The sequence below is a fragment of the Falco biarmicus genome, chromosome Z, assembly GCF_023638135.1.
Source record: "Falco biarmicus isolate bFalBia1 chromosome Z, bFalBia1.pri, whole genome shotgun sequence".
NCBI lineage: Eukaryota > Metazoa > Chordata > Aves > Falconiformes > Falconidae > Falco > Falco biarmicus.
In genome coordinates this window covers 50068913-50094257 of record NC_079311.1, presented here as the reverse complement: position 1 = coordinate 50094257, position 25345 = coordinate 50068913, and the positions used below count along the sequence as shown (strand labels likewise).

Here is a 25345-nt window from a genome sequence, read left to right as displayed (position 1 = left end):
TATGTAAGTCCTTGTGTTGCTTATAAGCTGCTTTAGCATTTTACATAAAATACTGCCAGTAAATGTGTTGCATGCGGTATTCTTTTATCTACTGGTTACAAGTCCATTCTTGTCACTTCATTGTCCTGTCTTTGTTTGCTATTTTGAAACTATCACTACAGATTATCACATGCATTTCTTTTGTTTATTTTGATTTTTATGTAGGAAAGAGCACTTTTTTGCCATACATGTAATTGCAGTTGTAATTCTTCTTCCATTACTAATCAACACATGCACCACAGGCAACAGTAACTCAGGAGCAATAACATAAGCCTCTCCTTTTCACACAAAGCCATGAAAGAGAGATTGCTTATGTATTGTGCATGCCCTGAAGGTTAGTACAGTTGGACTATTTTTCTAGAGCTCCTGCGCAGTCACATTTATGGGGAACTCCATTATGTCTGGTACACTGCAGATCAGTGGCCTTGACTAGATTGTGGTGAAATGGCATGAGCAAACAGTTGAACTCTTGGAGACAGAGAATTTCTAAGTCACAATGTGTTCTTAAAATCCTGTGTAGTGCTTACTAAGAAGGCGGTGCACCATTGTGATCATTAAGGTGAATTCCTTGTGTGGCTTTAGGTGCCTTTTACTCCTTATGGGCAATGTAGCTTATTGTTAGTAGAAGGAAGGAAGGAATGCATACATAACCTTTTTATATGTCTTCAGTATCTGTCTCTAATAATGACCTGTCTTTAATTTGTTGATGCAAGTCAGTACTTCAATATCTGGGCTTATTTTCTTAAGAAAGTCAATATTTAGTGTCTGTTTAAAATCTGTGCATAGGTTTTCTTTATGTTGCATGTAGTCTTTCTTAAGCTCTGTGGATAAAGGACATGTCCTACAGAATTATACCAATTACTTACATGTGTGACTTTACAAGTAGTATAAGTAAATCAGGGTAGCCCACAGGTTTTGTGGACACACTTAATTTGATATATCCTACTGATTGTAAGTTGATTTAGAACGTGTATAAGCCAAATCCAATGCATCATTGCTTAAAGAAGAGTGTCTGTGTGGGTATTTTATTTTGGCTTAAGTCGGTTTTAACTTTAAATATGTGTTCTTTCCCTGACTAGGCCAGAGAGTGAATGTTAGGAAAACAGGATTATTTGTTGTTGTTTAACTGTTTTACAAGTAAGGAAGGTTTTCCACCCCCGCCTCTTTTCCTCCCTCCCTCCCTCTTTTCCTCCATCCCTTCCAGGGGTAGAACTATGATGTATAATGTCTTTAACTTGCACATACATTGCTCTGAAAATAGATGGATAGTAAGTAAAACATAGGGTAAACCCAAGGAAAGCCTGCTGATGCATGTCCCAGGTTCCAAAATGCAGCCATTACCAATATTAGCACAATGAAATCTGTTTTTAAGTCAGGAAAAACTGAAGTTGCTTGGGAAGTCACTTGTTCTAGTGGTGCCTAATTCCAAATCATGATGAAGCTGGTGGAGAGACTTTGTGTCGCCCACTACTTTCTGTCAGGTCCTTTCTTTTATAAAGTTCTCATCACAGTCAGGGATTGCTTTGACTTTCATATAAGCTATTAAACACTATGCACCTTTCAAGCTGGGCATTAACACATAAACAAAATAAGATTTAAATTTAAGCACCTCTTTTTTCAAATATGTGACATTTTCTGTTTTCATGAAGTTCAGATTGCCTAGCGTCAGTTATTTTTTTGGAGAAAGTTGATGCAGAATGCATGGCACTGTTACTACCATTTTTTTTTACTTTTTGATTAGTAAAGAATAGTATGTGCATGTTGTATTACTTTGCAATTAATGAAATATGTTTCAGACCCATGGATTACGCCCTTTCCATGATTAGTGAAGTATAAATATGAGCCACTTGTGCATATAAAAGAAAGTATATTGTTACAATCCCATACTAGATTAGTATAATATATTAATCAATAAACTGTAATTATTCAGTGTGTGCTCAATGCTTTATGCATATATTTCTCTGGAATTTCCTAAAATTCCTTTGGAAAGAGGAAGATTTATTTTTTTTTTGCTATTAATAGAATTTATCTTTATACTAAGTACATTAACAGAGTAATTATTCTCTGACTTTATAGAAACTGCTTGTAGTAAGTTTTACCTGGCTTCTTTATTGTCTCCTTCCCCACTATTTATGCTTTCACAAAGAATATCAGATTATATTTCACCATGTATATGTGGATGGAAAGACTCATTTTTAATTTTATGAGCTATAGACTCTCATTTTAATTTTTTTTTAATTATGAAAACAAAATAAAACAAAGTAGTATGAAATTTAAGTTCTCTTTGAGATCCAAACCAGTAGCTAAGAAAATAGTCTAACTTTTAAGACCTCACAACTCAATGTCTTAAGAAATCCTGTAGCAGCTTCCACGTAAACTCATGCCAAAATTGAAGAGTTATAAACAGGAACAAAAAGAGGTCATTGAAATAAATTCCCTAAGTATTCTTTGAAGTGTTTATTAATGCTCGTGTCCAAGTGAAAACAGCTCTGCTAGGATGTCCCAATTTGGTCTTCTCACGTGTGTCAATTTCCCTATGAATTATGCAATACCTGTGTTCCGCTGCAGTCATTTCCTCATAGTACCATCTTATTGCAGGCTACAGCAGCAGGTATTGTGTTGATGTTCATGTTCCGTGTTAAGAAAAATGTGGGGTTTTATCACTTTTTCTCTCCCCCTTAAGCAAGCAGAAAACCAGTTGTATTCAAACAGTAGTTAACAATTAGCTGAAGAGTGGCCCATGCTTGCATACATGTAATATTTTTATTCAAGCTCCATGAAACTGCTGACAACTTGCAAGAGGAGAATCTAATAGCATAATATATTGAAATTTCTTCTATTCAGCTGTGCAACAGCAGTGCTTTCAGATTCAACATCCTGCAGCCACACAGAACTGGAATATCTCCGGTGAAAACAGACATATCATTTTATAGATAGATAGATGAATTTTGAGTACTAAAACGTACACACACACGTATCTCAAGTTTTTAGATAGATGATTTTTAATCTCGGCTAAGTGCTAAGTGTTTTGCTTTCTGTAAAAGTGTGTTGACATGTTGACATTTTTTCCCACATTAATTAGATTCATCTTCGTATCTATATTATTTGGATTTTGCTGAAATTCACAGTAAATTAGTATGTAATGTGTCCATTTGAACTGATGTTTGATTGCACGTTAGCGAATTTAAAATAGTTTGTCATTTCCATATTAAATTCTCATTTGCTAGAGTATAGGTATACCCTGCCCCTTCAGCCTTTATGTACAGACTTTGAGAAGGTATAGTTGATTGTATATAAATACATAAATATAAACTGTTGTGGAAGCTTTATAATTTTACGTCTTTCATTCTGGATTACTTCGTAGGAGATCTTGTAATTGATAACCAGCAACAATGAATTATTTTACCTAGTACATTCTTTCACATAAGACATTATGATATGTCATTATCTTTACAGCTAACTGGTAGTTAGTTGTACATGTGGCATGGTCATATGCAGCCAGTGATAAGGAAGAAATGTTTATAAAGTGAAAGAGATAGCCACGTCATTCAAAGAACCTTTGATGGTCATTCTTTCCTCAGAGTGCCTGAGTAGCTGTGCGTGTCCTCAGTGTGGGAAATGTGCTCTTCATCTTTGAAGCATGTGGATTCACTGCAAGCTTAGTAGCATACTTACTCTGCTATAGCAGCTATTTAATAAAGGTTTCTTACTAGCTTTGTGGTTTTTAGGAAAATGAGACCTCATGATTTCTTTACTTATTCTTTTTGGAGTCAAAGCAACTGTTCTGTACCCTGTGTAGTGGTATCTCGCTAGCAAGTTGCCAGTAGCTGGACTCAGGACCAGCAACAGGATGTGATGCCTCTTGCCTTTTCTACATGGAGGAAAGCTAAATTTAGCGTTCTGGATTGGCGGCACTAAGAAACAAAAACCTAAGCTTTATTAGTTCCTCTGCTTCCTGAATATGTCATCTTTTGTTGTTGTTGTTGGTTTTGTATTGTTTTGTTTTGTTTCTAGAAAACCTGCTGAAAAAGTGCAGTGATCTGACAGTTTCTTTGACTAAACAGGAAATACCTGATCATCAGAGACTTTTAGTTTTTAAACCTCCATTGTTGTTTGTAACATCTGAATACCACAGTATATTTTTTTTTTCACTTGATAGCTACATCGTGTACTGAATTAATTTGGAAAAAAGTTCATTCATGCTACATCAGTGTCACCTACAGAGTATAGCCCTTTTGACATGTACTGTGTCTGTAAGGTAATATTTCTCTTCTTCAGTTGTAGGAGTGCTGGGACATAGCGGGCTTCTTACTGCAAAATACTTTAATAGCTCAGGGCTCTTGTTTACTTTTTACTACAGTTAGTAATTCTACATTGCAAGGCCAAATATAGTTTAAATAATGATATATCTGTATTTCTTCAGGTTTTGGATGGGTAAAAAGATTGCTCAATCTGAAAATACCATCTTCCATTCTGAAAACGCTGATTGCACAGGCTCTGCACCTGGTGTTAGGGGGTTCTGACAAAGGTGCCTGCTCACTGACTGCACTGAGCGTGCTCAGTGGAAATGACAGCCATGCTCAAGTGTGAGAACTAGAAACAGTGCAGTTGTTGGCTAAACCCACTACAGATGATCTAAAATGTAAGAAAAGAGCAGCATTAGTTGTGCTACGGGGTGCAGTTTTTAAAAGTGAGTTTTAAAGGACTGAAGTCAGAACTATAAATGCCATGTGAAGTTGTTTAGGGGCTTCTGTATAATTAACTTACATGGTCCCTTTTGTGAATTGTTTTCTCTTTTCTAGCAAGCAACCAGTTACATTTTCACAAGGCACTGTGTCAGCTAACTGAAACAAATATATTCTTGTTTTTCAGTGAGACCGATCTGTCAGGGATGATGACATTAATGGTCTTTAATTGTTAAACTTGTCTTTAGAACTTTCTTTACCTGTGTCCACCAGATCTTGTAATTTCCTGCATCCTATTTAACAGACAAATTTTGGGGTTTGCTGTGGTTTTGGGATTCAAATTTATTGATGCTTTTCCTTTGTTTTTCCATATTTAATCAGACTTTTCTTATCTGCAGGTATTTGTTCAAAGTCCAAGTAGTATTATCAAATCTCCACAGCAGCCTGTAGCAGTACTTCAGTGCCTTCTCATACATGATGAGATGTGTCGTACTGAAAACATTCAGTCATGCTGTTAAACATTCTTCCATAATACATAAGTGGGAAAGGCAGAATTAAAGTGGTGTTAATGATAAAATTTGGGCATTTTCAGGGACAACAATAGCAGAGAGATGTTGGAGAAAGTTAGCTTTCCTATGTATTGCTTGCACAGAGCTATTGCTGTTGAATCACAGTGATTTCTGTAGATTATCTGTTATAGAACTGAGATATTGTACTGTCGGTAAGCACGCTGCCTCTGAGACTGCTGTCTTTTTCTTGTCTCTATTGCCTAGACAAAAATCCTTCAGCATTTAGATGGAAATGTCTTATTTATCAGCCTGCAGATATATATTGTGTGTATAAAATTAAAGAAGTACTAAGTGAGTATTTTTAAGTTGTACTGAATGTTACTGAAATAAAAAGAAGCCTATGAACCTGTAATCTTATGACACCAAAGCACACCAAAGCTGGTAACATAAGCTGTCAGGCTGCTGTAATAAGAGAGTAATGAGGAAGTAATGAGTATAGGTTTCAGTCCAACATCTTGACATCTTCAGTGGTGTTCCTGGTAATTCTGGTAAGGGCAGTGCTGCTTGGTGCTTTCTGGCAACAGCTGAATTTAGCATACAATGCTAGTTTTCAGTTTTCCTTGCATGATAATTTTTTTTGGAAGGGAATAACAAATTTTCAAATTTATGTATATCTCAGATTTGCTGATAGCATATAGAACTTCAAGAACTGAATTTTGCAAAGAACTAGAGGAATTAAGTTTCTCCAAAGACTGCAAATAATATTTTACAATGAAAATTATTAAGCAGTGTTTATGTATTGTTACCCAATCTCTTGAACTCTTCCTAAAGTGTACAGTTCTGGTATTCCAGAAAGTCGGATGTGGAGCTAAACATGATCTGTGTGATAAACTACTTGACGCTCTTGCTGCATGAGGAGTAATATACGTATACTTACAAAAGTTTAACTTATCTGAATGTTTTGGGATCCTTTTCTAATTTGTGAAGAATTCTGAATGCATGTTCTAAGAGGTATTGTTGTATTTGCTGTTTTCAAACAGTCATGTGAGGATAGACATGGAATCTTCAAAATTTTCCTAAAACTCAAATATTTCAGTGTAAGAAGTAATTTATGAAATTGATTTGTATCCTTACTTTGCTTTATTTGAAACGAGCTCCATACAAAAACCAGGGTACAGATAATAGAGACTTTGTTATGTTGATGTTCTGAGTTTTATATGAGAGTTAAAAGCACTGATGTGACAGAACTATTGATATTGTGCAATGGAGTCCTCACCCTATGTGCTTCTTTGTCTGAGTTACATTGATCACACTGGTATACCAGTCACGGCCCTTCAGGTTGAAATGTTTCTGAACAAACTACAGGTAAACACTGTTTATGAGGTCTTATTAAAAATTCTGATGGTCTTATTAAAAAGGAATGAAAAATTAAAATAATGAGCATAATTCACACGATGTGACATTTGATTTTTTAAAAATATCTTTTAGTCTATCAGCTGAGTTTTGAGCTACAGTAAAACAGATAAAAGATTACTAAACAGAAGATATAATTTTAGGCATGGGCTTCTAACCATCCTTTTGAAAAAAAGCTTGTACTGCATGTTAACTACTTTAGTCGCTAGTCACTAGTACATCTTTGGTTTTTGAGTGACTATTGATTTGAAATATACCTCAAAACTCATTCTTGACAACTATGACATTGTGTTCACTTTTTTGTTATGTGAACAGACCTTGGACTGGTGTGTGTGTGAGTTGCTTTTATCCTTTCTTGCTCCTGAATGTGGGTTGTAAATCCGAAAGACAACACCAACAGATATAACTTCCTGTGATTTTAATCCATCCTATAAGTGACTGAATTGGGAAACAAGAATGATAAAGACTTTGGGAAGTGAATGGACAAAGTAAAATAGATAGTTCAATGACTCTGTACAGTCAAATATTCCATTTCCTTGGTTAATTAAGACTACAAGTTTCTTGGTGTAAACTGTAAGTTTACAATTTTCTTCCTGTGTAGGAATTTCTGTAAATGATTCTGAATATTTTGAATGTTTGCAAAATGTAAGTAATGCTAGTACTTTTTGCTTTACTCTTCTTTTGGCAGCATTATCCCCAGACATATGTAATGGTTTTTGCTCTCTCGCACAGTCTAGATCAAACACCTGCTCCCAGGATTACTCTCACCTCCCAAGGCTGTCAGTTGACACATAAATATACAGACCCATGAAAAGAGCATATTTTGCCCTCACTGCAGGCAAATATTCTTGAATCATAATGCTGTAGGAACAAAGTGAAGATTTTCTGTCAGAGTAGTATTTCACCTGTAGAAGTTGGATAAAGTTTCTGCCTAGCTTGGCTTTCAGGACTCTAAACAATTTCTGAGTAGTAGAAAATTAAAATCACTGTTTGCATTATGATGTATCAGACTCCTTATCCGAATTTGTGACAGCCTTTTCCTGTATTTTCTGTATGGGCTTTTTACAAAAGTATGTGTAATGTGCATGTGCATTCTACTTTTGTTTTACAGAGTAGAATTTTTACCCTTTTGAAGACTCAAGAACAGAAAGTAAAGTTCAGTTTTGCTTACCTAGAAGACCTTTCTGCTTTCTTTCTTCTCAGGCTCCTTTTCTGAGGGGAAGAAAACAGAGCTGCTTCTGCTGTCCCATTTTCTTTGCAAGGATTATTAGGCTATTTGGCTTAGGCTTTGGGTAAGAAAAAATTACCTGGCACTACTTTCACCTGGTGTCTTTAAGACTTATTTTGGTTAATATAATAAGCAACGCTACTGCCCCTTTTTAAGGGCCCCGATAAAGTGCATGCAAAGCTTGCTTAGCAGTCTTTTTCTGCCTGATTTTCTTCTTAATTTGGCTTTCCAGTCTTTAACAATCTTCCATGACTCTGGAGGAAAACATTTGAAAAGGCAACAGTTAACCTCTTGGACTCGGAGTAAGGCTTCCCTGACTGCAGCAGCTCCTGGACTACCCCCCTGATACCTGTCCACACAAGCAACAACAGTATGCATTAGGAGATTGTGGTTGGTTCTGCTTATTGCTCTGAAGAGTCATCCTGCTGCAGTCTTACAACATGTAATCCTTGGGAAGGAGTCGTTTTCCTCAGTGGGTTACTCCTTCTTATGTATTCAGCTCTATTAGAAATGAGATTCTCTGCTTGGTTTTATTTTCCAGATAAAATTCCCTGGGACAAATGGAAGAGAAGACTTACTGTTTGTTTGGATGTTTATTTTAGTCTGCCATGAGCCTGCTCTCTTAATTCCTTTTATCTGTATGCAGAGGAGTGCAGGAGTCTCCTGCTGGCCCTACCTGTGAATGCTGAAAGCTGCTGATGAGCAGTGGCTGACTTATGGGATGGATGTCTATTACTCAGGAGGCAGTGGTTTGCTAGAGGACTAACTAGAATCCTCTGGCAATGGGTTAACCTAGGGTCAGCAGCTTTTGAGGGAAGGCGCTCTTTAAACTGATAAGTACAGAAAGAAAGTTTATGCTATAGCTCAGACTATCTTTCTAAATTATCTTTTCTTTAATGCATTGAGACCCAAGTGCGCATGTGTATATGTACCTTGGACTTGGAGCTGTGTGAGGGCTCCTGATGGTATCTTTAGAACTGCTGACAGTTAAAAATGATGAGTACTAGGAAATTTTGTTCTAGCAAGAAGGTATATTTTGCAGAAGCCCTGCTTATATGCAGATGGTACAAGCATTTCGCCTATTCCAGTAACTTGATAAGTAAGCAACTGTTACAGAGAATTTCTTGCTGATGCCTAGGTATAATCTAAAAGAAATTAGAAGTAATTCCTTTGGCAAAGCTGATTTTATAGCACAGCTTTTAATATGCTAACTCTTTGTGTATTCCAAATGGGTAAGTATTATAAAAATAGCTAAATAATGGAGGAGTAATCAAAAATATTACATTGCAATAAAATAGAGTTCAGAATATTTTATGATACTTGAAATAGCAGATACTATAATTGTGGGTCAAAATGGGTACCTTTAAAAATGTATGCAATACCAGCATAAAGTATTAGCTGGATAGATTTGATCTTTCTTGATTTCTTACTATCCATGTTTTAATATTGCCAAGTGAAACTGTGGCAATCATAGTTGGAGGACAGAAGTGAAGCGTTTGTACATAAAACAGGACGCTGTGTGCTTTCCTGATCCTCTTGGTGCCTTTTGTATGCGTATGTTATAAGCAAGAAGAATTACTTTCATGAAGTTATTGATAGCAAACAAACCACTTTGAGGTTGTTCTCGTGGTATGAAAACAAAGACACGATTCTACTTCTGATCTGCCATATTAGAAGATAGTGACAGTATTCTAGGAAGTGCCAGTAGGTTTCTACTAATTTAGGGTGCTGATTCCTGTTAATTCAAGGACTTGGTAAATTCTCCTTGGCTAGGAATGAGGTGGAGGTTGTTCTCTGGCCATGTAATCTAAAGCAGCAGGGACTGCTGCTCTCCTGAACTACTTCTTGTCAATAAAGTAAACTTTCAAGTATTTTGCATTAGATTATATTGTCAGAAGATCTCTGTGGGTTTTCAACTTGTTTTGAAACCAGATTAAAAAATGCTTATCACTGAGAAAGATTTACTGAAGGAATAGAGTCACATTCTATGAGATATACTTACAAACAGCATAACCTTTCCAGGCAGAAGGCTCAAGGCCATGAGGCAGTTTTAGGTCTGTGTAAAGGTGAAAAGCAGCATACCAGTCTCTAGGCTTTGTATGACTTTAAGTCACTTTTCTCCCATCTGATGGGCTATCATTTGAACTTAGCAAAGCTGCTGTAAAATACAAACATTTCAGTATAAACAAGAGCAAGGTGTTGTTTCTGGAAGGAGTCATAAATTCTGGATTCTTCCCAGTCCACTGGTTTTATTACTCTTTCAAGCACATTGCAAACCAGCCTTTTTTTCACCCCTCTTTAGAAAGTGGTCCTGAGCAGAAAAGTGTGGGAGCTGAGTACATATTTTAAATGACTTGATGATCTTAAAGGTCTTTTCCAACCTAAATGATTCTATGACTCTAAATAAGATTTACAGTTTATCTAAAGATACAGGATTAGTGTATTTGTTCTTAAAATTAGAAGTAGCAGTCATGTAAGTCACTCATTTATGTAACCTTTGTTATTGGCAAATTTGGTAGGGTATTACTGTAAATATTCAGGGTGTGTTTTTCAGCTATACAGTCTTCTTTAGGACTCTAGAAACCTTGACTATAAACTAACCAAGACTGAAAAGAACTGTCCCATTGCTGTCAGAAAAGAGTTGTTTGTCATGTTTTGAAAACGTTTTATAGCTTTTCAGCTTAAAAAACCCAGACCAAAGTGATTGCAATGAACCTCTGTAAAGAATGCATCTAGATAGAGGCCAAATGGTAACTGCAGTTTCAACATTGCAAGCTTTTAGAAGTGGCTCACCGTGTTAGCATTACCACTGCAGATAGGAGTTTAATGGAACTTAAAGTTTAACTGAGTCGTTACTTACTTTTCATCTGAATCGCTGAGAGGTGTTCCTAGTAATGAATCTCCTTTGCTTAATGCGATTCATGTGTACAGCTAGAAGATGTTTTATGCAAGTTTTCAGAGACAATTCTGAACAGTTTTTGAAAAACATTGAAATTTACTTAGGTTGTATTTCTGTTTCTAGAGGGGGTTTTTTGTCAATTTATTAATGGTTAAGAGCTTACTTACAGAATTCTGGAGTTTGTCACCCTGCAGGTTTTCACTTGCATGTATCAGTCCATGTATCAATATAAAAAATTGTTTAAGTTGGCAGAATACTTCACAGTATTTGATAAACATTTGCCCAAAGGTCATGTCTGGTATCTTTCTATTGTTAAATTACATCCTACGAACTTCCCTTTTTATAAGTTGAATTAAACAGTAGAATGAATACACAGCATAAATGTGACAGAGACTGTAAAATGCAGTAGTAGCCTTTGACTTTGTCAAGAGAAAAGCTGTCAAGATGTGAATTTATTACAAGCTGGAAGTGATCAATTTATACTCACACTCAGGTTTGTTCATCATTCCTCTTGACCTGCATTTTCCCGTTGTATTCAAATCTCATCATTCATTCTTAAGTTATGGTTCAAAGGTCTGTCTTCACTGAGTCTATAGAGCAAACCCTTTTTTCCAAAGGAAAGTTTTTTGTTTTCCTATTATGATTAGCATAGACTTTTTTTTGAGTTCTGCATTGCTATATGTATACAATTTAGAACCCTAATCACATCTGTTGTCTATGTTAAGTTTTTCCATAGACCTCATCTTTTTTTTTTTTTTCCTTTTTTTTTCTTCTGGTTCATCAGCCTTAACCGCAGGACTGCATAGTTCTCCTTGTTCATTCCTTTCTTGTTTGTTTTGTTTTGTTGATGTGCTTAGCAGCACTTCCATGCCTACGTACATCATAGTCCTCCTTTTGTACAGAGGTATCATCTGTAAATGAACTTCAGTTTCTAGCTCTTCCCTGTACAAGTGGAACTTAAAATCTGCTTCTTGTAAAATGCTTAGAAGGTAGAGATTTTTTAATTGTGCACTAGACATCATAGTGAGATCGTGCTTACGAGATGCTGACTGAAATAACACAAAAACTTAAATACAACCATAGAATTTAAACATTTCAATTTGAAAAAGGCAGATCATTTGTCTTCCTTGAAAAATACAGATTTATAAAATTTATGTGCTATAGATTTTATTTGCTTGCTCAAGCAAAACCAACACGTAGCATGAAAGAGAGAACTGGAGAGAACCTTGCTTTTCAGCTGACATATTGTCATAGGAGACTTGTGAAAGGATAAACTGAAAGCATTCTCCATGTTTTGCATTACAGCTTCAAAACAGACAGCTGGCTGTTTCCAGATTTTTGTAGGTTCTTAAAGAAGACAACATTACACCCTTTCCTCTTTTTTGTTGAGCTGCACTCTTGTAACAAAATGCGCAGGCTACAGTACTTTTGTGGTGAATTTTAGAGAACTGAACATTGCTTTGAGAAAAGTAATGATAACTCCTACTCAATGTCTGGTTTTCTTGCAAGTGGGGCTCTAAAGGCAAGTCCTAACTGTGGTCCCCTTCCTATCTGAAGAAGTATTTACTTTCTTAACCCAGGTGCTTGGTATTTTTTGTTATAATGCGTATACAGGTGACTTGTCTTGTTTTTACAAGTTGTAGCTAGAATAGCACATTAAATATATTCAAATGTATCAGAGCATGTTTTACTACGGAGTTTGGGAACAAACAGAAAAGAAGGAAGAGCTACTTGCTTCTCTATGTTGTTCTTCACATTGCAATTTTTGCTCTGTCTTTTGCCTTGAAATGTAAAAAGACTTATGAATAGTAGTAAAAAACCCACTTGACTGCACACAGTCCTGATAAAAAGCCAGTTACTTGTACATTCCTTTAGCATCTCGTGATTTTGTATAATGATACAAACTACATATTTTTGGTTTTCTCCATAGCTCTATATTTACTATAAAAATTCTGTAGGAAATTAATTTGAAGATTTTGTTGCATTAAATTTGTTTTTCCAAAAGAAAGGATTGAATAGAAATCAATACAGAATCTGTTCCCAAATGAGTTAAACGCTTAGAAATTTGCTCAGTGCTGTGTTGACCTTGAGTGGCCCAGTCTGTGCATGCAAAACTTAACAAGTTTGTGAACTGAAGATTGCCAGGCTTCAGAGATCAGAAAAAAAAAAGAAACCAAGAAACGAACAAACAACTAATTAGGGTAGGATAGGATGACAGGAATTGGTTCAAAAAAGGGAGGCTATATACCTATGTAAGCTTCCCCCGACTGAACAAAAAGTAAGATCAGGATGCAGGTAGCAGTCTCCCCAGTGAAATGCAATTTATTCAGTTTGCTTTAATGTGACATGTCTACATACATGACATCTACATACAAGACATGTTTTAATGTACTGCTGCAAAAAGCATAAATCTTGGGAAAGGACAACATTCTGTTTGCTAGGAGGAATCTAGTCTCTTAGGTGAAAAAATGAGACCTGGTGTCTAGCTGAGGTGACAGTGTCCTCTTGCACCAAGAACGCTCCTGCAGTAAAGAGACTCTTTCTAAGGATAGGAGGAAGTGGGTGTTTTAGATAAGATAAGGAAAGCTGGTTTATTTTTAAAAAAATTGTCAACAATAGTTGACTGACGTATTAATCAACAGTATGAAGAAATAATTTACAAGTACTTCTGTGCCAGAAGCCCAGGAAACAAGATGTGGAGCGAGACTGCTTGGCATCAGATGACAATCCTGACACACTAGGCTTTTCAGTGACCTGGAGGAAGAGTAATCTGTGTGGTACAGTGTTGCCTGGGAACTAGGTTTGCAGGAATGACAGAGTAGGATTACCTGGTGAGAGAGTGTCACTGTATGAAAAGGATTATTGAAGTGTAATTAACAGACAGGTATTACAGAAAAAGGGAACACTGTGTAATGCTTTTGCATAGAAGTCCTGTATTTTAATAATAAATAAGTAGCAGTGAGATTGTACTGCTGATCTCTTCATCAGGATGCTGACGATGCAGAAATAAAAAGGGAGATTCAACGAGTTGTGAAGGACAGGCTGTAATCATGGAAGGTTTCAACTATCCACATGGAGCCTGCATCATTATCTTGCAAGGCAAGATGTAGAGGTACAAAAATTTTGTGGAATAAGTAACTTTTTTAGAACAAATAATCTTAGAAACCAAAAGGAAGAATACTGTCTGGATGTTGAATGGTACACAGAACTTAAAAAGCATTAGAGAGAAAGCCTCTCTGTAATAGTTACCTCAATACAAGGAGAAGTACAGAATCATGCAGCTTGGAAGGAGCCTCTGGAAACTGTCTTGTCCAACCTGCTGCTCAAAGTGGCATTTTGGGAAGGATCTTATCAAGTTTTGACAGAAGATGGAGGAGATGAAGCCCAAGGATGGAGATATCAGAACCTTTCTGGGTGACTGGTCCAGGGTCTGGCCAGCCTAATGAGCAATTCCTTTTTTATATCTAGTTGGAATTTGATGTATTCTAATTTGTGCCCCTTGGATTTCGTATCATCCACTGTGCTCCCTGGGAAGAGTCAAACTCCATCTTTTTGGTACCCTTGCATTAGGTAGACAGCAATAAAATCGTTGCTTCTCCTAGGACTGAATACTCAGATCTTTCACCTTGTTATTGTAAATCATGTGCTCAGTCCCTGACCGTTTGGTCCCCCTTTGCTAGACTTAATCTAACAGGTCAGTGTCTTTGTTGGAGAAGCCCAAAACAAGACACAGCCATACATGCAGTCTCAGAAGTGCCAAAGAGAATCAATTTTGTAAACCCAATTTGACTATACTCTTGCCCATACAGCTAGTATGTTCTTAGCCTTTGCCACAAAGGCATGTCACTACCAAATGTTCAACTTGTTGCCCAGAAGTAACCTACTTTTTTCTGAAAAGCTGCTTTCCAGCCAGTTCATGTCCTAGAATGACCTGTTGTCAAGAGTTGTTCTGGCAGGACTTTGCCTTTGGTGAACTTCATGAAGTTCCCATCAGCCTATTTTTTCCACCTATGAGGTCTCTGTGAGCAGTGGTCCAGCCCTCTAGTGAGTGTATCAGTTACTCCCTTTAGTTTTATATCATCTGTGAACCTGCTGAGAGCAACTCTAACCCATCTTTGAGGTTGTTAATAAAGATATTGAACAGTATTGGTTCTGGTATGGATCCCTGAGGGATGCTTTTAATTACTAGCTGCCAGTTGGACTCTGCACTACAAATCATCACTCTTTGAGCCTAACAGTCCAGCCAATTTCCCAGCCACCTTACCTAGTTTTCAATTCAGATCTCAACTACTTGGCGATAAGGAGGTGGGAGACCATCTCAAATTCCTTGCCAAATTCAAGGTATACACCATTGCCTGCTCTACCTTTATTCTTACAGCCAGTCATCTCCTTACAGAGGCAGTCAGGTTGGTAAAGCACGATTTTTCCCTTGGGAAATCCGTGCTTGCTGATTCCAGGAAGGAATCACCTTCTTCTGAATTAAGTGGCTGGACATGACTTCCAGGATTATTTGCTCTGTGACTTTCCAAGAAAAAGAGGTGAGGCCTTTCCCCACATCTCATCCTTTATGATGGGTTCATGTGACAGCCTGGTTTTTTTCTTCTTTTTTCTAAATTAGATTTGAATAGTAGCAGAAGAGAGTGGACTAAATCAATTGGACTGGGAATATTAACTTTGCAGAAAGGGAGCCACATAAAAATGAAGCAACTAGAGTCAAAAATCTGCAACCCTCCAAACACTAGAACAAGCAGTACAGAAAGGCTATGAACAGCTGGAGGCTGTTAAGAAAGGTACTGCAGCTGAAACCCACCTGAAATATGTGCTACAATTTAAAAAGTGACATTAAAAAAACCCCAACAAACCAGCCACCACCCCAAAACAGTGTTAAAAAACTTTCTGTAGAGACTCACTGGGGAAGTTTATGTGACCTTCACAGAGGAAAGGTCAGTGTTTAAAACATAAGCTTGCATTGGTGCGGACAGGTACGCGCATGAACAGTGGCAGGACAAATGCAAGTGGAAAGCTGAGGGGGCAAAAAAAGCTCTTGGAAGGGCGGTTTTCAAAGATTCTTAAGCTAGATAGTAACATTTTTCGTAAATAAGCAGCCAGTTAGGAAATTTGTGGGTTTACAACGCCATGAAAGAACAGCTCAGTGAATCTTTGCCTCAGTCTTCCCTGGCGTTAAGATGCTGAAGATGCTAAGAAGGTGCCAACGACTCATGTATTCTTTGTAGGAGATAGATCTAAGGTGTTTGATCTGTTTGAAGTAACTATACAGCAATTAGGAGGTCAGGCAGGTATGTTATTTGTTAATATCTTGGCGTTAGGATCTTCACACCCCGAGGAGCGTGAAGAAACTGGATTGTGCAATTACTGAACTGCAGCTGCATTGGGAGCAGCCACTGTGCCAGTGGGCTGCCGTGTGCTGCAGCGACCGTCAGTGGGGTTGGCTCCAGAGGGAGCGGCAGATGCGTGAGCCTGACTGCGGCCATACCTGGGAAGGTGGCAGGCTGTCTTTAGGAGAAGGGGCGAGACACCAAAAATGGGAGACTGATCACTGAGCACAGATAAACACAGTTTTGTTGGGGAAGCGTCGGTGTGGCTCCTGTAAGGGGAAATCCTGCTTCATTAACCTGCTGCAATTGCAGAAGGGTAACAATAACTATGCGGTAACAGTTATCTGTATTTCCCAAGTGCCTTTGACAAGGCTCTGCATGAAAGGTTATAAAGAAGTTCCATTCTTGTGGGATTGGAGGAAAGGTCCTTTTAGCAGGGGGCAAGTTAAAGCAAGGGAAACAAAGGGTAGTGCTTATGTGCCACTTTCAGGATGGAAAGTTGGGAATCAGACTGCATAAACTGTTAGGCTTGTGCTCTCTCCTGAGTTGCATCTGCTTTTGCCTCTGCTGGAGGCAGAGCATTGGTGATGGATGGACCCAGTGCTGGTCTAACCCAGTTGGGCATTTCTATCATTCATGCAAGCCAGTCACTGACTTGTATGGGTTGGATCTTGTATTACAAATCGTAATTTCTTGTCTAAGCTTGTCTGACATATTTCCAGCTTAGATATATCATAACTTCAGTTGGAGACTATTTCACAAATTAATTTATTTGGAAGTGCTTCAGATATTCAGACTATAAACCTACCCCTTTACTTACTTCATATCATGTATTTACTTCTGCATGTCTTTCATCACCCTAAAAAAAAATTATGCAAAAGTTAAATCTTTTTTAAAATCTTGTACAATTATCATTGTAAGCTTTCACTTAGTGTGTGGCAGGCAGTATGTATAGATGCATGTAAGCATGTGTTCATTCAAAAAATTTTTTTGAAGTTGAAAAATAACATGTCCAGAAGGTGGAGGTTCAAGCAGGAAGCATGTAATGTTGAATATAGTCTTTTAATTATGTAAACAGAGAATGTTTTTTCAAGGACATGTTTTGCTATTCAGTCCAAAAAGTGAACATGCTGTGAAGAGTTAGAACAGTGGAGGTAAAGGCCACCAAGTCTGCATTATAGAAATTGATGATGACTGGGGCATGGAGAATGAAAGAAGAGCAAAGAAAGTCGACCTGTGAGGGCAGCTGAGTGATCCTGGAAGTAGCTGAAGTCTTTATGTGTCATGCAAATCAAGTCACTTCAACTTTTCGTGTTTCTCATTTTCTTTACTTTGTGTGTTACAGCTGAGTCAGGGATGCATTTAACATATAATGTGCTTTAAATAAGTTGTATACTGAAAGACCTTTTTTTTAAATCCTTTCCTTACATTAGCAGATATTTTGGCAGCCATTTCTTTGTGCCTTATCCCAGAGGGATTTCGTAAATCATAAATTTCCCATGCAGCAGTTCAGAGTACAGCAGAAATGGCTGTGAGAAGATTGGCAATCCGGTGTTCAGAATGGAGCTAGAATAATATGCATTTCTACAGGACATCAGTTTATATTTTAAGCAAAGTTTGCATATTAAAGGACTGCCCAGTGTTCTGTTTACTGTAGGATCCTAGGTTAAAATGTGGGGACTTTATTGCTAAGTTAGTGCACAACTGTATTGTTAAAGATCGTGTCAGAAAACACAAGTATAAATGAACTGTTTAAATTAATGTCATTCATTCTAGTATTTCACAATGTGACTTTGAAACTTTAGCATTGGAATCTGGACAACTGCATTTGTATGTGATTTTAATGGAATGAAAACCAGTAATTCAGAGATTTTGTTGTACAGACCTTACCTGGTTGATATGACAGGACAAACTATAGTAGTAATGCAGTAGTAGATCAGGTCTGAAAAAGCATAGGAGGCATAATAATAATTTTCTCAAATATAATAGTAAGTTTCTCAAGTATTTCTCAGATGGTCGCTGGAAAAAGAGGAGTGGTAAGGTATATCTGCACAAGGTTGGCTGGTGCTTTCCCCTAAGACTGAATACTTATTCCCCTCTTAACAGGATTCCACCTTTACTGGTCTCCTTTTCATCTCAGGCATTTCCTTACATAAAATGACTGTCTGAAACTTCTTAGTGTATGTTAAAACCAACATTATATCTGAATTTTGTAAGTTCAGATATAGAAGTTTTAGTCACCTGTTGTACAAATGACTCCTTATGTTTGAAATATGCTAAGTGTCATCAAATTAAAACTAATTCCTTGGTGTTAACAACGTTTTCCCCAGTAATATACCGATATGGGTTTGGTTTCCTTTTTTAAACATTTTTAGTGGCATGTATGTGATTGTTCTGTGGTTGTTACATTTTTATTTCTTCTTTTGTAGACTGAATCTTGAAGAAGAATTGGATCAGATGAAAGTACACCGATCTGTGGGTAAGTTCACGGTACACCAGTTTAATTGTTGGCAACAAAAAATGTATAGTATTTTGTATGGTTGTATGTAGTCCATTAGAAATACTAATTTTAAGGTTTTTTTCTCTCTTAAGGGTAATTTCTTTTTCTTGAATGTGTGTTTTGTAAGCATAAGGCCATATGTATTCTTATTTCAAAGTATGTTTACCCTTAAGTTATCTACATGCCTATTAAATCAATTTCAATTTTTATAGATACACATGTTTGCAACTGATATGTATGTACTACATATAAAATTGTTTTAAATATCTATCTATATGCATAAAATATGCATGAAATCTAAAACATGTTTATATGTTTATGAAGCTTTCCTCCAGAATCTGAGATGTTTTTTGCAGTATTGCAATACAGTGATACAGAAATTTCATGATCCTTCAGACTTTTTTTAATATTAGTCTCAAAAAGTATGTGAATTCAAAAGTAAATCAAAATGGTGGAATTCTTATAAGAATTATCATGGATACCTTATTTTATATCTTTACAAAATTTACAATAGTTGATGGTTCTGTGAAGATGGATCTTTGTCAGTCAGATAGGTAGTATATTACCATTGCCTCTCCATCATTGCTCTGATTCTTTGTATTGTTTGCTGTTCCTGGGTCTGGGAGGAGTATTCAAGAAAACATAGTTACAGTCCAGCTGGCTTTCACATTTGGGGTGAATTCTGCAAAGGAGCAGAGTAGGAGACTTGGAGAAGTACTCTGCATGTTCTCAGCAATAAAACCTTACCATTCTTTATCCCAATTTTCTTTGGGTTTGGTGTTGGGGTTTTTTTGTTTTGTTTGTTTTGTTTTTTTATGGTAATCTTGGCCACTTGAATGAAAAAATTAAGATTTTTTTCCCCCTCTTGATTTTAAATTTGTTTTATAGTACCTGTAAAACTAAGTGGAAGTATCTGCTGCTGAAGATTGAAGTTACTGCTTTCTTTTGTGTTTCTTCTTATCTGTTACTTTCATAGCCCCAGATAGAGCTGAAGGGAAGTAGTGAATGTTTCAAATATTGACTTTAAAAATCACTTCTCTTTTTTTTTTTTTGCAAATTTAGTCAGTCTTTGCACCAAGAGCAGTGGAAAGACAACCAGCAGTGAAAAGGAGTTGAGGGCCTGCTGGGCAATAACCATGCGTTTCCAAAAAAAACCAGTCAGATCCCTGACACAGCCAGTTCTTGACATGTTTAATGCTTTAACAATTAAGCCTTTTATTCCTTCTTTTTTCAATATCTTCTCAGATTGAAATACATCCTCCTGTGTGGGTGGATACACATTTTTAGTTTGGTTATTGTTCTGATGATTAATTGTTATATTGGGACTTAAGGGTTAAACTACTAGTGAAGTGTGTTAACCAAATTTTATTTACCTTTTCCAGCATTTGTTGTTTTAGGTTTCATTTAGGACAGGAAATTTTTGGCAAGATTCAAAATCAAGTCCAAAGATATGTATTAAGCAACACTTTTTGTTAGCACATAAGACACAACTGATTCCATCCATTTCTAAACTTTTACCACTTGAAGTATTAAAAAAAATAGTTTCTCACCAGTCTATAAAAAGTAATTTCCTTGTTCCCCTTGCAAATCCTAGGATACTTCAGTGTGGTGGATACTTTTATCAATTAGTTGACTTTTTCTAGAAGATCACACTGTAGTGACTGAAACTGCGTGTCCATCTTGAAAGATAAATAAGTGCATGTGAGCAATCTTTGCTCATGTGGTAAGAAAGTGTGTATACCCTCTGCCCTGAAATGCGTATTAAATACCTTCTTCCAAATAAAAGTGCAGCCTCAGGTCTGTTCCCTGTAGTTTGCTGAGAATCCAAACTTGATACGGTCTAAACAGACTTTGTTCAGGGTCTTAGTAAGTATATTTTCTTTTCTAAAAGTAACCCTGACGTGAATTTACTCAGCTTATGAATGAAGTTGGAATTCACTTTCACCTTAGCAGGTTACCTGTTTCCGTCAGGCATTCTCACATCAAGGATGAATTCTGAAAGAAGTGGGTGAGTTACCCTGTATTAAAAAAGATGAGCCTTATACTTTTGCGTGATTAGATATCAATTGTGTATGTCAGGAGGAAGTACTGGATAGCTTTGTTGCTCCTCCATATCATTTTTCAAACCCTGCTGGTCAAAGATGAAGGAGGTCAGGGGAAAAGGAAACTCTGCTCCTGCCATTCCTGAATCCCTTTCCATTCTGATTCATTTGCCCAAAGTGTCTCTTTTGCCATTGTCAATTATTTTCCAGCAGTCATCACATCCAAATTCACTATTCATGCTATTCATGTCATTATTTGTTATGAATGTAAGGAATGTGTTGGCAGGCAGTCATGCCATTTCTGCCAAAATCAAGTAAGTGGGTCCATCTAATCCTATCCAGAAAAATAGCAAGTGCCTTATTAAAAGAAGGTGAAATGTTGGTCCCCTATTTCTTCGAGGAGGAAGTTGAAAGGCTTCTTCCATTGTGAGGCTTCTGAACCTACCATGTCCGCAGCTGATCTGTGAGAATGGAATTTTTTTCTTCTGGTCTTCACAGTGGTTTTTCCCACCAGCTGTTTCAGACTTGGCACATCTTTGGGAGCATGCGTGGCTACCACTGGAGTCAGTACCACACAGTGGCTTTCTGTACCGCAGCGTGTCCTGTCTGTTGGGGGAATCCTTCACCTGGTGCATACCAGAGGCAGAAATGTCGTTCTTTTTGTGGTTCTCGTAGGTACTCTATGAGTGCCTAATACACAGCTCTGGTTCTTTTGAAACTGGTAGTTTTTTCTCTGTGTAAGAAGGCTTCCTGGAAATAATAATAGTGAAGTGTAGTATCACAGTTCAAGTACCGTTTTGGCAGCAGTGTTGAGCTAACTTATCATCAGATTTGGTGACTATTAATTAGGAATTAAGTGTTGTGTTCTAAAGCTGGCAGTTAACTATGTTTTCTCAGTGGGATGTAAGTATACTTGTGTGAGGCCATGGTAATTTGATCACTGAAGATAGTGGGGTTTGTGACCTGTGGGCTTGTTCCTTGAGAGAGAGCTTGGTATTTTTTTACGTAGGAGTATGGTGGGTAGAGCGTATGTCTTGCTGAGTAGACTGATAGGATAAATCTTTCTGCTATCGTAGACAGACAGACAGTTACAGGCAACGCTATTTCACTGTCTCCCTAACCAATTCCTGTGAACAATTACATAACAATTAAAAGGGAGGAGGGAAGAAGAGGGCTGGATAAGCCATTTATTTTTCTGCTCAGTAGAAAGGGTTATGTATCAGTGACCTTTGACTTTTCTTTAATATAAGTTGCTTGTGATTTCTGTGATAATACTGAACATGTGTATAGTCTTTTGTATCTGTTTGGCTGTACTATATTCTCTGCATATAATATGTTTATTTATAGAGTTTTCAATTGTATTTTAATATATCCACATAATAAACATAACACCTTGTGTGCTTTGATCAGTTTCTTTAACTATGGGAAATAATTTTTCTTTTCAGTGGAGTAAAGTAAATGCTGATATAAAAGCTACAGCAGACATTCAAATGAGTGAATATTTAGAAAAAGATGAAAAGCATGTTCATATTATCTTTGTGTGTTACTTAAAGAATGTTGTAAATGTATGCAGTACCACTGTGCTGGGGGACTGTAGTCTGAAATAACATGGGAACTAACATATTAATATCAAGGTAAAGGTACATATTCCCCAGATGCATAGTTTTACCTTTTTCAGCTTTTATTATCTTTAGAATAGTGTTCCATTTATTTCATGTATACAGAAGTATTAATTGGCCATGACATGTTCCAAAGACAAAAGAAAGGTCTAATTCACTCTAACAAACTTGTTAGTCACTGTTTATATCAAGAGGATTGTGAATCTACAGAGAGTAACACTGTTTTCTTCTACAGTTGCTTTGTTTATAAATCAAAAATTTTTAAGTGACCTGCAGTGTCTGCTTGTAGTTTGAAATGATACTTCTAAAGGAGACCACCATGTAGCACAGACATTTATCCCTTAAGATTAATTCTTTAAGTTAATTTGGGGGGAAGAAGTGCACAAAAAGAAATGTGAATATTGTGGTGTTTTTGAAGTGTTGGGATTTTTTGTTCTTGAACGTAGTATTCCATATTCTAAGAAAAAGTCCTTCTGAAGTATGTAATTGCTCATTTCTGTGAGCAGTGGGCAATTTGTGAATGCTAAGCTCTTGGTTCAAATCTTAACAGAACACATTACTTCTGATTTACTGTATGTACTAGTACTTCTAAACTTTTTCTTTACATTATTCTCTATGAATAGATCTGATTGTTAACTTGTATTTTTTGTGGGATTTTTAGTACCTAAAGTGCACAGCTGTCTCAGAGTGGTAATGCTTAGAGTCATGTTTGCTCTCATTAGTTCTATCAATTTCTAATTGTTATGAATTCACAGTATTACAGTGGAGTGATTTGTGTGATTTATCTGGTGAAGTACATGATCTTTCACTTAACAAAAATAGGAGTTTAAAGTTTTCATCCATCCTGGTTCTGTTACTGTTTGCTTTGTTCACCAGTCACTCTGATCCTCCTAGCAGGGGACAAGACCTAGAGAACAAAACTGGTAGCGACTGTGTAGATAAAAAGCTAGTGAATTCTGCTTTTAAGGCACAGAGGGAATAGTATATAAAAGAATAAAAATTGGAATGAAAGTACAGCGTCTTTAACCTGCAGATCTATTGTACCTTTGAAAAGCTTGTACTCTGAGAAAAACATACTGTGATGCTACAAAGATTCATAATTATGTGACAGAACACTTTGAAAAGAGGTCACTCTTTAGAAACTGACCACAAGGCTTACTGAGAAAATAGACTACATTATGAATAATTGCAGAAGTAAAGAATGCATTTCCTTAAGATGTCTAGGTATTGTTTTATTGAAATACTAGGTGTCACGATGTAGTTTATTTATTCTCTGATACAGATGTATTATTTATTTTCTGACAGAGCCACTTTTTAAAGTTAGTGAAGATGATGGGGTCAAGAACAGTGCTCCAAAGGGGAATATGAAAGAAGTTTCACATCAGACATTACAGAAGGTAAGATACCAACTCCAGCATATAGATCTACATTTTAATGTAAGAACCATACATGTATATATATATATATATATATATATATAAAAGCCAGTACTTATTAATTTAGGCCATGATTTTTTTTTCCTATTTCAAAAATACAGATTTCCAAAATTGTGTCAGAAATTAATTCTAGTGAAGTAGCTGTGAATGCATCCTGTGAGATAAACACCGTTAATGTCAGAAAAGATGAAAAGAATGTTTAGAGATATAATATTAAAAATTAACAAATTATCTAAATTGGAAGTAACAAACACTTAGCATTTTACCACTGCTAAGTTCAGAAACCTTCATTTCTTTTCCTTAGTATTTAACTTTAGATGATATCAGGGTTAATCTCCACAGAGCTCTTGCTATGGAATAAAATTGATACATAATAGTGATAAATCCACCTTTTGCTGTATTTAAATTTTGGCACAATGTTGCATGTGCAAATGTTTTCTATATACGTGGGTTTATCACTCTTCACAGATAGTACCGTATCCATTTAGTGTTCTTTGACTTAGCAAACATGATGAGTATTTAATTATTACTGCTCAACATTCTACATGTTTTACTTCATACCATAACAAGATGTTCTTAACTAGTTGTTATTTGTATTGATATTTGTAATATACACAAGTAGTTCAGTATGTTAACAGGTGTTCACTTAAGAGGGCTCACTTGTATTTTACCATATGTTTTGTTTGCTGCAAAGAAAAGACATCCTTCAGACAGTATCATGCCTTTTGTTTGTCATTTTGCAAAACAATATTTGTTTAATTACTTATAAATCTTTAAAAGCATGCTTAAATTGAATAAACACAAATCTATAACTTTGAATGTCAGTTCGGGTATGTCTATTTATTTTTTATTTGTGAATTAACTTGTAGGAAGTATGGTAATTTACAGCAGATGATGTGATTGCATATACTTGTAGCACTTGCCATATGGTCAGGCAATGAAGGCTGTCATCTCGTTATTACTGAATGACAAACATCATGTTAAAATAATAACACACAGAATAGGAAGTGCTCACATTCATTTATCTTAAGGTAGAGTGAGTAATTGAAATAATATGAATGCTACCATCTGAATTGTCACACAGTTTATGCTTGCTTATCATCTATATTTCAGAACTATAATTTTGTTTGCCAGGTACTACATAATTTTTATCTCTATGGATATACAGAGTTATGATGGTACCTTAGGGACAGGTGTAGAAGCTATTCATTGTTTGTTTCCTTCCAGCTGTCATCCATGACTTTAAGCATAGTGAGTGCAAAAACTTGCTTTAAAGAACTGAGAAAATAGTAGCAGAATCTCAGTTCAGGAAGGTGGCTGAAGAAAGGTACTGGTCCAGCCCCTTTTCATTGGGGATTTTAGTCATAAACCTTGGTTTCATTGAAGCATTTGGAAAAATACCGTTTGTTTCTAATTTCACGCAATAACTGTGTGTAGCCATAAGGCAATCCCTTTTAGTTGTGGGAGTGCTACAATTTCCATGAAAGGAAGACAGCAATGGATAGGCATGCTTATTAAAACTATCAAACTCGCAAATGCAATATCAAATTCACAAATGCATATGAAATTTGAGCAGTTCTTGCCTCTGTACACTAAGACCTCTCATTTATCTGAATCAAATCTCTAGTACCAACTTTGT

General features: G+C 36.5%; 1 protein-coding gene across 4 annotated transcripts in view; it reads left to right on the top strand.

The window, feature by feature from the left end:
- Positions 1-25345, top strand: part of CNTLN (centlein) — a 198085-nt gene that overhangs the window by 106929 nt on the left and 65811 nt on the right. For all 4 annotated transcript variants that reach the window (XM_056324792.1, XM_056324794.1, XM_056324791.1 and 1 more), the window contains 2 exons: positions 18539-18588; positions 23576-23667. In XM_056324792.1, the coding sequence (XP_056180767.1) occupies positions 18539-18588; positions 23576-23667 (142 nt within the window). The remainder of the gene's footprint in view (positions 1-18538; positions 18589-23575; positions 23668-25345) is intronic.